This window comes from Micropterus salmoides, unplaced genomic scaffold (genome assembly GCF_014851395.1).
Source record: "Micropterus salmoides isolate LMB-PRFRI ecotype aquatic unplaced genomic scaffold, ASM1485139v1 Ms_hic_scaffold_8, whole genome shotgun sequence".
NCBI classification, from domain to species: domain Eukaryota; kingdom Metazoa; phylum Chordata; class Actinopteri; order Centrarchiformes; family Centrarchidae; genus Micropterus; species Micropterus salmoides.
The window spans coordinates 27,663,081-27,676,270 of NW_024044570.1; the positions used below are offsets into that span (position 1 = coordinate 27,663,081).

The window sequence follows — 13,190 nt, forward strand, 5'->3', positions numbered from 1 at the left end:
GAAGAGATCTCCTGCTAAATCTTTGTTTCTTCCCTCTGTACTTTTACTTCTCTCTCTGTAGATGTGATGAGTACGTTACCCAGCTGGATGAGATGCAGAGGCAGCTGGCAGCAGCAGAGGATGAGAAAAAGACGTTGAACTCCCTCCTTCGTATGGCCATCCAGCAGAAACTGGCCTTGACCCAACGCCTGGAGGATCTGGAGTTTGACCATGAGCAGACCCACCGTGGCCGTGGCGCTAAAGTGCCCAAGATTAAAAGCAGCCCGCCCAAAGTAAGTCGCAGAGGCGCCTTCACAGCTCCTTCCAGCCCCACCAGGCTCCTAAACCCTTACATTATCCCCACCCACAGCCTGAACACCCCCTTGACCCTCAGTAGTCCTCGCTCTGTAGAGCTAACCACCTGTCCGTCCATGTCTGCCTGGACTTCAGACCCACTTTCTGAAACAATCCACATTTCAACTTCAACTCTGCCTAACATCAGTTACCCTAATTGGTCTACGGGCACCCAGCCCATCATAATAGATCCTGAGTGGCTAACCTTAGAGTGCCGACGACTCATTTATTCGAGACAAGACAAAGGTCAACTGTCTACATCCCACAGCACCAGTAGCCCGGCCACAGTATCTCCTCACCTACGGCGAAGGCGATGATTCATCATCGTCTCCACACCCAGCACCAATATCCACTATGTACACAGTTCCCAGAGAGCCTCAGGATTAGGTGGGACACAGAGAGGAGGAAAAACTGGTTTCACATGTCTATGGTTTGAACATGCAGCGGCACTCAACCCCGACAGCTTGCTCCATCTTCAAAAAGCCTTCAAAAACAGCACTGAGCAGCCTTTTTGTTATTGTTAAGGTTGAATGAAAGTTGGACTGCATACAAACATCATCACAATTTTGATATCAGACATCTTTTCTCTGCATCTGAATAGCTGCTACGATAAAATGTGACATTGTGTATCACTGGCTTAGTACTGGGAAGTGTTTCAAAGTGAAAACCAAACCAAAAAAATGGCTGCAGTGTTCGCTTCAGCTTACAGTGACTCAGAGCACCTCCCTGTGCCAGACTCCATGAATTACATGTTAGAATCTTTTTTTTGCTTTTTTATTAAATGTAATTAATATATTCTATTAAACCTGTGATATTTTTATTATATGTTGTAATATTTATTTATTTATAGATATGTCAAAAAGCATTTGACAGGCTTAAAATGTGTTACACGGTTAATGTGTTGTCCAGAGTAGTATGGAAACCAGTCAGACCTCCTCTCTGTGCCTCAACCTCCTATTTGATTGTCTTCAGTTCACTTCTCCTCTACTCTTACCTCCCAATGTAGTAAGCTAAATCCATGTATTCCCCCACTGATGGCCCATTTCTTGACAAACCTCTCTCTCAGTATTCCCAGTTTCTTCCACCAGATGGCAGTGTCTGAACACATTTCCCCTCTCTCCTGTCAAATGCTGTTTGACCTCTCTCTCGATCTTCAATCTCCTAAGTCAGATAATCATATATATCATAAGTGATCCTATAAACATCCTATAAACAAACAATTTTTAAATGGAACGGACAAGCACGACTAGTGTGGAGTTGAGCAGGATTGGATTGTTCAGCATTACCCCCACTGTGTATGCCCTTCCCTTTTTTCTGCTATACAGATCAATACAGTATTGGATTTAGAAGTGTATGTGTGTGTGTGTAAATTGTGTCCATGTCTCTGTCTCTTAGGGTGCTTTGTGTTTTCTACCTCCAGTGCTGATTGTCTAGATGTGCAGAGACTGGTCCAGTCAGTGTGGTCAGATGAGACTGCTTTACAGTATTAGTTACATTCACACTATGCAAGCTGTAATTGACATGCAGTAGAAGCAGTCACTTGGTTTATACTCAGCCTGGCTTCAAATATTTCCCTCTGCTTCTTCTGCTCATATTTCTCCACTTGCTCTCTTTTCTCTGAGGCTTTTCCCATTCATTTACATTCTGAGACACTGACTTCCACAGCAGGAGAAACATTTTTCTTATCGAAGAGAACCAAAGTCAAGTAAAATTGCAGAAGGGTTGTGTAAAATAGTTTAAATAAAAGTTTTTATGTAAATAATAAAATATTATATAATATAATAAATATTATCCTGCTATAGTAGTGCCATAAGAACAACTGTATAGACCAGGATCAGATTGGTTCTTCAGTATAAAAACCTGAGCTATCGTAGCAGCATACCAGTAGTAGTCGATTTGTCTCTGACAAGGCCTTCCCTTGTCTTTTCCTCCGTGTTTTCTCTGTGCTATTGTCTAACCCTGAGTGTCACCACTCTGTATATCTGTCTAATTTATCAGTTTCTTGTAGATTGTCAGCAGCCTGCTGCCTCAGTACCGTCACTCTCCCCACAACTAAGGCGAGGGAGAGCCTCCCTAGCCCGCAGGTAACCAGCTGTAGAACCTGCTAGTAGTCGGTTATTTATCTACTATCTATCTATTTATTACACGCCACAGAATTCCAGTTGCAGCTAATCACATCCTATTAAATGCTCACAGTTTCTTTTTTTGCATCTGTACAAGATACATGTTCCTGCATGCTCTCAGTTCACACTTTACATTAACCAGTTAAGAACACTTATGGCTGAGACCCTTGTATTGCATAAATCATTCTCAGTGGGCGGGGGAGTGAAGGAATTGTTTGTCACTTTGCATGTATAGTTTTGCATGGCGGTTTTCTATACATGCTTTTACTGTATATATTTAACGCTGATTCTCCTTTTTATTCTTAACTTTCAACTTTTGTGTTGAAAAAAAAAAAGTAGTTTCAAAGTTCTAGGTTAACTTCGGATGTGCACTATAGTTTTCACTGTGATAGATGTTTGACTTCCCATGGCAGGAAAAGCACAGGTGTGATTAATAACGATGGAAATGTCACATAAAGGCATTTCAGTTAGCCAATAGTCATAATTAGCATCATTAGTTACACCTGAGTTTGACAAGTCAAGATGTCCACTGTAAGGAAGATCTATTACCTTTAAGAACTGCATTCACTTACCAACATGTTGCCAATAATGTTTGTGTTTACCAACAGACTGGGCAACAAGTTGTGTCTCTTTATTTTTGTCAACAAAGTGGACATTTATACAAGGCAACTGCTGACAGATTTTAAGTCATATTTGCCTTTGTCTCCCTCTTTTGTTCTATAGATGTTCTCGTCAAAAAGACTTTGTTTTGAATATGTTACAAAGGGTGGTTTTAAAGGAATGCTGTAGTTTGCCTGAAATACGTTTATACACTTTCTTGACAAGTATTTGTTCAGAAGACTGACACCACTATCATGTCTGAACACTAAATATGAAGCTTCCTGGTGTCTCGGGCTGATGATGACGAGGCTACAGGAGGTGACCTGAAGCTGTGGCTAGTTTTACCCACTGTTTCCAGTCTTTTTGCTATGCTAAGCTAACTAACTGCTTGCAATAGCTTTATATTTAGAGTACATAGAAGTGGTATCAATCTTCTCATTTCACCACCAACAAGAAAGCGCTTGAAAAAATTTGTAGCTTTTCCTTTTAACAAAACCATGTCAGTATTTTTGCCGGTGTCACGTGTTGCATTTTTGTTTGTCGATTTGATGCAACCTTATTCTTCCAAAAACGGTTCTCCTCCTTTGTAGTCCTTCAATGAACAGTCTTTTTAACTTGTTTGTTCTCTTCTCCTGTCTCCTATCTCCTGCATTCCTGCAGTGCTAAATTTTTGGCAGACCTCTCAGAACACCACACGCTCCTGTCCAGCGGCAGCAGCCTTCTCTCCCCCTGCGACCCTCGTAACTGTCTGGCCCAGCAACCCCACCCCCCCGGCACCTAACCCAGCTGCTCCAGCCCAGGCCCTGGCCTCGTCGAGTAGGCAGGAGTCATGCAGAGACATAGACACTGTAGACGGGGATTCCCTCAGATGAACTCCCCCGAACCTAGCAGTCAAACCTGGTGCTTACTGGACTCTGTGACACCCCCCCCCCCCACCCTGGGGCGCAACATGGACCGGCCCTCGGCGGGACCTCCTGGTTACCTGGGTCGCAGATGAAGACGAAGACTCTCTTCTTCTCTGGAAAGGACTGAACTGAGGCGCAAAATTCCAGAGTGACAAATGACTTTTCCCTCATTCGTATTAGTATTTATTTCTAATTTATTTACTCTATCAATTGTTTATTTACATATTGAGTTTCTGAGATATTTATTACTGGAATGTTTTTTTCTGTGTTTGTTGGTCCTTCTTCAGGATCACGATATCATGACGTGTTTCACTGCTGTGGTGAAAACAACCAAAAGCAGAACTTTGTCAATGCGAAAGTTCTTTTTGACCTTGTGAACTGGTTTAAAACTTGCCTAACCATAATATACGGCATTTAAAATGTTAGATTTTGTCAGTATAATAACTGAAAAATATGTATGCCATTTTTACATAGGAGTGTTAGAGAACATTGGGTTGGACATTGCAAACAGACTAATGAAGGTAAACATTTTATCGTTTTAGGACAAAAAAATTGTTTTTTTGGTGGTGATGGGTGGATTTGAGCTACCTTTCTAACGTCACTAGTCTTTCTTGGGATGCTTGTGTTTTTTTTATACAGAGATTGTTTTGCAAATCATGTGCATAAAAACAATTTTATACCTCCTATCATTTTTATTTATTTTTACAGCAGACTCTAGTGACATGGTTGTGTCTGTTATGTAGCTCAGATCGGATAGACGAGAGGCTGAGCGTGTGAGATCAGGACTAGGGCTGTTGGCCTGGATTTTTGCCTTTTGAATTGCACAGGTTTAAGTGATCATGGAGTGAACTGACCACCTTCTTTTAAACTTTAGTTATGAAATGTAAATTCCCCAAAGGTGTGCCTCTTCTAGAGTTACCATCTCTGTCATGTCAACATCATATTCTTACCATAAAGTATTCATTGTCTTCTCTGTAGTGGTCACAACCCCAGATCACCCTTAGTTCCTCCTACAATGACAGTGTCAATCAAATTGACATTTCAAGTATCCCAAGCTACACTTGTCTGTCATCGTAACATCTCCATGTTTAGCTGTCTCCACATGCTTCCTCCAAACAGTATGCAGTACTGACCAAGCACAATTATGCACTATGCATTATAGCAATACAGTAGCACCGGTCGTAGACTGATACCTAAATCTTTCAGTCATTTGTGTCGCCATGAATTAACCAGCAGGCTGACAAAAAAGGCAGGACAGCAGGGGTGTCCACAACTTTCTCAAAACAAAATACAAAATATAGGGAGACAAGTTACAGCACTGCTGTCAATTTCCTTTGACACAATATTGTATATTGCCTTGCCTATTGTATTGATCACAAGAGGAATGAGGCAAAGTCTGACTGAGATGGATGTAATGTGTGACGTTTGTTGCATAATTGAAGTCCCATCTCTCTGTCTCATAAAGTGTTTAATGTTAATTTTCTGCTCACTGCACTGAATACTTTTGCCAGATTGATATGAAACGGATAGGCTGAGACTACATAGCCAGTATAGTGTTGTAATGATGGATAAAAACATTTCTGTTACAGCAGCGATAAATGTGTGGACTCTTTTTGTTCTCTGTGTAAATTTGTTTGATTTGTCTTTAAGTGTAGATTGTTACCTTTGCATCCACAGAGTGATTACAATATTTGTGGTCCAGAAGTAACTTCTGAACCCACGCAGGCTCATTGGTGACCTAACTCTCTTGGTTTGTTTGCACAATATAGCATAAGTGGATGGAGAGAGACTAATCCAATTAAAATGAAAAGAACCTGGTTTATAAAGAACGATAGCTGTATGCTGTACTTCAGTGTGTTTCACAGTTTCTCCTCCATTTAAAACAGTGTTTCATTGGTTTCACAAGTAAATAAAAGACCTGTCCGTAGATTTGTATGTGACTTTGTACTTGTGTCTATTTCGCTGTCTCATCGTTTTAATGAACTAGACGGAGATGATCTTTTTGCTTCTGGAGTTGGTACCTGTATCCATGCATTCACATGGACAGCACAATAGGTCAGAATGTAAAAAAAAACACCAGAAAGATTAGACATTGATCATCATATTTTTTTCTCTGCATCACTCTAAACAGTTCGTAATACAGCCCAAGAGAATAATTTGTTTTAAAGCACAAAGGACGGTGATTTGAATCAGCACCAAGAAATAAAGCAGAATTCCCTATTTTACCCTAAAGTATATCACCCAAGTGAAGGTCAGTTTTAAAGTAAGCAACAGTTTAAGTTACAGTTTGTTAAACTTGTCCGATGGCCCGGCGGTGGCTTTAAGTTTTTTTCAGAGAGAGACATGAGACTGAGGTAAAATGCAAGCACAAACGTGGCATTTATTGTCTTCCATACAGACAAGAGGAGACACCGACACCAACAAGCAACAAACTTACACTGAAAGCAACTAGCTGCCTTATATACCCTCCCTCCTGCAGGTAATTAAGTGGGTAAAACTACTTAGGTGGGACCACCATCATTTAGAATAATAAATATTTACCTAAAAACCCAACACCATAGAAAAATACATAAATACAAATTTCTATCAGTAAATCAATAAAGCATACTCAATAAAGCATACTCAATAAAGCATACTCAAAATAATCACATAAATCAGCATTGTTGATCGCTTTACTCCCCCCCCCCCCCCCCTGGAATGGAGTAGAAGCACTCAATACTATGTCATGAACCTTGACTATCACTGATCGAGGTTTCTTTCCACACAGGCAGGATGGCCAGACCCCCCTGTGTTTCCTCAACCACCTCTGGAGCTACTCACAGCAAAGACAGTTATCAAATGTTTCACAAATTAAATAAACAATCAAAATAAGAATGTGTATGGCTCCTGCTTTATCAATAATCCCCACCTTAATACTCAGTTGACTATTTCAGGTAATGGAACCCCTGGTCTCCATTACAAAACTCTAAAACACTTTTCTGTGCACTAGAGTACTAAAAGAAACACCAAAACTTAACAGGAAGAATTGTAGCAGTTTATGTTAAACCTACACATTTCTCACCTTGACCTTCTTCTTCGGGTCTGGATCAATTTTCTGTTCTGATCTCAGCAGGTCTGGGCTGAATAGGCATGTATGACATCAAATATACTTCAAAGTATGTTATAGTATTTTAAACTACAAAATACAAACACTATTAAGTACACTAAGTATTGTGATACAAAATATGAAGCCATTTTCACCAACCCTATCAATTACAAAATCCTATTTTGGATTTAAAATGCATATTGAAATACTATTCTGATCAAATACATTCAGCCTATCATAAATACTGCCCATCCCTGGTAATATAAGCTACGATATTTTGGCTCAGTATCTTATAATGTAGACTTACCTTGTGACTTTATAAATCTCAATTTTGATGTTATCACGCAGTAATATAGCTTCTCACAATATTCAGTTAATATATCTTAAGTATTGCTTACTATCATGTCTGAGTAGGCTATAAATAAGAATTGATGTTGAAGTTACAGTCAGGGCATCTCATCTCATATTCTGATGCATTATCTCAAGCTAATAGAACAAGGATACAACATAATGAAAAAATATAAAATCTAATCATTTCCATCAAGCCAACCTTTTTTTTCTCTCTCTCTCTGTGAATGTGTGTGGCGCGATGGATAACAATATGGACATTGTCTGGGTCTACTAAGTAGGCTACATCTGCACCGCCAGTGCGCAGTGAGGGGACAGAAAGTCGGTGCTTGAGCAAACTCCCTATAACTTGACATAAGGAAAGTGGACGATGCCAGCCCAGCTGACACATGTGCATAGCCTATAAATTTCATGTTATTTTTTGACCTGCGCAGGCGCATATGGGCCGCCGCCGCGCAGCTGGACGCGACACTGAGTTTGCTGCCAGAAGGGAACCGCGTTTCTTAAACTTTTAATAGTTATTTTCCCGTCACTTTGAATGCGTTTCACTTTAGTATCTAGATGGTGGAGCGGTCGTTGCCTCATAAAAAAATGGACAGCTTTAGCAGAGTGGCTATTCGCAGGAAACCACCAAGTCTGGAAACGGTGGAGCCAGAAGAAGACGCAGGTGAGTTTTTCATTAGGAATTCTGGGAGACAAACGAAAGCATAACTATTCTATCCCAAAGCTGTTTCAAACGTCATCATCCCGTACAATATGGTATTTTACATACCCAGTTTTATACCAATAAAATATAATTTCTTGCTGATTTTGGTGTAAATCTTACTTATATGCCTGCTTCTTAACTAGGCTGAACCTCGTACATAGACTATTTGCTTCTTGTATATTTTTATAGTAACGTTAGAACTTATGGAAACTTCCTCGTGCGCTCTCCAGTCAATCTAAGCGTATGAGACAAACTATTAGGGAGTATTAAGGCTGTCTTTAACTGGCTTGCTGACTCGGTGTTATGACTTTACGGCTGTTAGAGGTCTACCCATCGTATGTTTTTGTCAGCCTTGTTGGGAACGCATGGAATTGCCGGACTGTACGCCTACCACACCTATTACATTAAAGCCTTACATACCACTGCTCAGCGGGTATGAAGGTTTCGTAGGCAAGCCCTAACCTGTTGTGTAAGATATGCTGAAGGGCACATGCTCAAGGTGCAACTCTCAGGAACATGCAAAGATACTTTCTCTGATGTTTGGCTGTAAAATAAAGACTGGCTAGGCCTTTGTCCGATTGAGCAGTTTTAGTTTTCAGAAAAGTGGGATTCAATATACATGTCAGCACACCTGCAGTGTGCACTGTCTGGGCATGAGCCGCTCAGACAGGAGGCGCTCGCATGGCCTTATCTTGCAACTCTGCGGAGTGCTTGTACAAACACGCAGCTGAGGATACTTTAAGGTATTTGCAGTTCGATTTGAACTTTGCTCTGTGGTTGATAGCGCCGCTGTTAAGATCAGGCAAGGTATCCGCAGTTCATAAGGCACAATGTCAGTCAGCAGTCAGCCCCCAGTCAGATGTCTCAGGTAATGAGGTAAGCAATGGAATACCCAGAGATATTATCCGTCAATGAATCACTCTGTGTCAGTTAAACTGGAGTCATCATCTGCCACAGGTATTGCATGTTTGGGTTATACTGTAGGCTACATTATATTGAATGCCTTATGCTTTACACATATCTAATTGGCCTATAGATAATAAGAAGGTATTGCCAGGGAATGAGATTTATGTACAGTACTGAATAATGATCTGATCAATGTTAAATCCTGGCCTATAACCGCTTGTTGTAAGACTGTTAGAAGTGTTGTTTGCTTCAGAGGCTTCATTAGATTTGTGTTTTCGATCATATACTGTATGTACAACGTCTAACTTCCTCACAGAAAACATTTCCTCTTGTCATCCCATTGTTTTTGCTCACAAGTCTAAATGGTGGTCCCACTGTCTCTATGCTTAGCTGTTGTAAACATATGTGGCAGGCTGTTTTTGTAGAAATTCAACTGAACGTAACATGAATCGTGGCTTATTTCCCCTCCCACAGTAACATGTCTTCCATTTGACTTGGTTCAATACAGCCCTTAATGAGCCAGCAGTTTTATTGAGGCTGGCCTATCTCGCATTTCTTATAAGACCACTGATTTAAATAGAGAGGCAGTATTGCACTCACAATGATCTACAATGTTATTTGGACTGTATATGTCTGGGTCAGTTTTAGAGGAATTTAGGCCACCTTATTAATGCTGAAGAAGATGCTTTATTATCATTATCTATTTTGTTCCCTTCATCCTACCTGGACAAATTGTTAGGAAGTAGCAAGTCATTAAGTCTGTAAGTCTGTGGTCCTTTCAGCCCAGTCTCCTTATGTTAGCCGCAATACATTGTCATCCTGTCAGCTCTTATGTAACGGAGATGGGTTGCGCAAATGTGCAAAATGAATATCAACACTGTAGATAACATCATACATTTCAAAGAGGTCTGTTTGTTTCTGTGTCTCTGAGGTCGAGTTTGCAGTAAGTTTAAGCAATCTGCTTTCTATGATTGCAGTGACATTGCTTCATAAATATCACACCACAAGTATCTGTCGTATTATAGCTCACACCTGTGAAATTTATTTTGTGTTTATAGCACAAACAGCTTGGGGGCATGTAGGTTTGAGCTGGTGCTACTGTGAGGGCAGCTGTATCAGACTCCAACAATGAAGCTGTTTGTTTTCTGTCTGCCAAGATAGGCGCAGTTGGACTGTATGAATCAGATGCTGTGTGGCCTGCTAGCCTACTGCTCCTGATATTGTTTAGCTGCACTGATTGCTATTCATCCTGAACTGAACCCTCTCGCTGTCCTCTACTGGCTTTAAGTCACGACAGGCAATAGTGGTTCCCCTGTGCAGCTCAGTTCATGATGGCTAAAAGATGATTACTTTTTATATGCCATGCATCGCTGTAACATATTATTATGGAGGGCATTGTTTCATCTGTGATTAGTTCTGATTTTAAAAGGTCAAATGGAAAGTATTTCATTTTCCCTTTGCTTTGTGGTTATACCAGAGTTACAGTCTTGTCAATAACCAATGAGCAGAATCTTCTCAGAATAGAAATCAGGCTGAGAGAATAAAGGATTTATATTTGTCCTGGTTCCCACAACCAGAAGCACAGAAACTGCAACCAACAGCAAATGCCTTTGTAAATTCAGTTCTTACTATTCTATAAGCTTTGTGTGCTCTATATCATTGACTACAAAAAGTATAGGTTAAGATTTAAATATATATATTTGTTTTGTTTGTTTGTTGTTTTTTTTAAAGCAGCACTGATCAATATTCAGTATGATTTTAATATTAACAGTTGGAGTTGACTGTTAAGTGTCTTTCAGCTTATTGTTTTTAATTTTCTCGTAGCTCCATTCCAGACACAGCAGGCAATTTTGTTTTCAACAAAAAAAGCTGTTATAAACCCCACCGTACACCGTACACTGCCCAGCACCAGACACAGTTAACACACATTCAGAGCATTTAGCATTTAGAATCTAAAGAGTCCCTGAGGCGTTGGTAGAGACCAAAACAAAGCTAAAGGGAGAGTGCAGATTTGATCTGCATTCTTCAGGTGCCTTGAAACGCGAATCCAAATAAATGCTCATGTTGCTCCGTGTAAGTAGGTGTAGGGTTTTATGGTGATAGATAATATGTGAAAGTTGTCTTTACAGCGTAATACATTGAACTTTATTTTAATATTGTTGATAAACTATTTCAAATTGACTTATTATTTAAATTTTAGCATTTTGTCTTGAGGATGAGCTCTCAGATTGTAAAGCAACTTCAACATGTACAGTACACAGTAGTAGTATAACTCATCAACTTATCATTGCCCATTGAGAGCATTTTGAATGCACTTGGTCTTCTTGGCTGTTTTTTTGCTTGTGAAAGGACAATGGAAAATCTGATCCTAGAGTTTCAAGCCTCTGGATGTGTCTCGAACAGCTCAGTCTTATTTAAGAATGTTGTCTTTGAAATTATAGTTAAAGCTTGTGTATTTTATTCGGTTTTAAACTGTGCTTCAAAAATGACATTTCTCTACACATTGTTTTAAAAAGCTTTTCTGACATTCATTTATTTCCTTTAGTTAGCCATATTTTCCCACAATATTCTGTTCTCTCTTTGTTCTTTTCCACATTGAACCAGACATGAGACTGTGAGGAGGAAGTCTTGTTCTGACTGAGGCTATCAATAGGCTTTAAGTCAAGTTATCGATGTATTGAACTTAATCATTTGAACTTTATGACAAAACATAAGTGAGTATTGTGATCATATGTGAATTTCAAACATTCATCAATATTTGTTAATACATAGTTTCCTATTGCACTAAGGAATGCAGAATCACTTAATTTCTTTATTTGAGTACACAGTTTATTCTGCGTCAAGTAGAGATGTCTCAGATGTGATTGTGTGTGGAGATTGGTTTGCTCAGTTAGTTATTACAGAGGGTGTGGGCTGCACTCAGCAGGAAATGGCTAATACGTGTGTTTGTTTGTGCAACATTCCTCAGCCGCTGCACGTGCATGGTCTCATAAACACCAGTATTTACTGTAGGATCATGTTTGAGGCACTCCACTGTGCAAGTGTTCCAGTAGGTGGAGGTAAATGCTCAGAAATGTTTCACCCATCGACCAGCAGCTGCAGTGTGTGACGAGGACACACGCTGAGTCATGTAGCTACCCCCTTACAGCAAAGCAAGCATCCACACGCACCATCCTGGCATGATACTGTGCTGTTGCTCCCAAATCAATTAGAAAACAATCAAGTTATCAGTTTTGTTTGTTTGCCTCTATGAAAATGAGAGCTCCTGCCATTTGAAAACAGATTACTGTGCTTTTGCTCTTTTAATTATTTCACTTTCACTCACTAATGTATGATATTTACAAAAAAAACACTGAACATTGGCAAACCGGTGTCAGTCTGACTGTAGCGCACAGACACACTATTCCTGTGATTCTGGGACGACAGGGGTTTCTCACAGATGCCTGCAGGAAGAACAATGAGAGGGAGAGAGGAAACTAACTATGAGCTACTTTTAGACCGTTCGTATGTGTAAGAAATGTGTAAGAAAGTTTCTCCAGAAAAAACAAACCAAGAATAAAGTCTGTTGACACTTCCATTATTGTCAACCATTTGTTTGTCCGTGTGCACCGTCCATGGGCAGATTATTTTCTAATGGAATCTTTAATTTTCTATAAATCTTTACATAAAATTTTGTTTGGCACCAGGCCAAAATCAACACAAACTTTGAACATAATAAATCTTGTAAAGCAATATGCAGTAATTTGTTGAGAGTATTCATGCACCCTAAGGGGAAAGTCCTTTTAGTTTATGCTTTAGTGCCACTCTGAGGACATGGTCTTTAGTTTACCTCCAAACTTTGTGAGCTGGGTTTGATACAGTGAGTCAGGGCAAGCTGGAAGCACTGCCTGTGCTTACTTGTCTGAATCCCACTATGCTAAGTCAATATAAGCCTTAATATCTGTGTTTCAGCCAGGACACCCTGTTCTTCTATCAATGTGCCAGCCAGGGCTTCCTGACTGCAGCGTGTGTCATTTCCCCCTCCTGACTGGTATTGTTAGCCTGCGAGGTCCTTCCCAGACAGCTACCGTCCTATCTCTTACCTTACAAACTCAGTCTGAGCTCAGAAAAGGAGAATTCAGACCTGCCGCACTAGCCTGCTGGACACCGAGGGGCCAAGAGGCAGTTTGAGGAAGTAACTTTAC

At 40.1% G+C, this 13,190-nt stretch overlaps 1 protein-coding gene across 4 annotated transcripts in view; it reads left to right on the top strand.

Annotated features, from left to right (window-relative positions):
- bicd1a (bicaudal D homolog 1a) overlaps positions 1-5,902 on the top strand; it is a 33,788-nt gene extending 27,886 nt beyond the window's left edge. Inside the window, exons 8-10 of one of the 4 annotated variants that reach the window (XM_038706968.1) lie at positions 62-272; positions 2,332-2,417; positions 3,717-5,902. In XM_038706968.1, the coding sequence (XP_038562896.1) occupies positions 62-272; positions 2,332-2,417; positions 3,717-3,837 (418 nt within the window). In that variant the 3' untranslated portion in view covers positions 3,838-5,902. Of the gene's footprint in view, positions 1-61; positions 2,311-2,331; positions 2,418-3,716 lie in introns of those variants that run through there. The other 3 variants (XM_038706966.1, XM_038706967.1, XM_038706965.1) reach the window with 3 other exon arrangements.
- Positions 5,903-13,190: the final 7,288 nt, after the last annotated feature.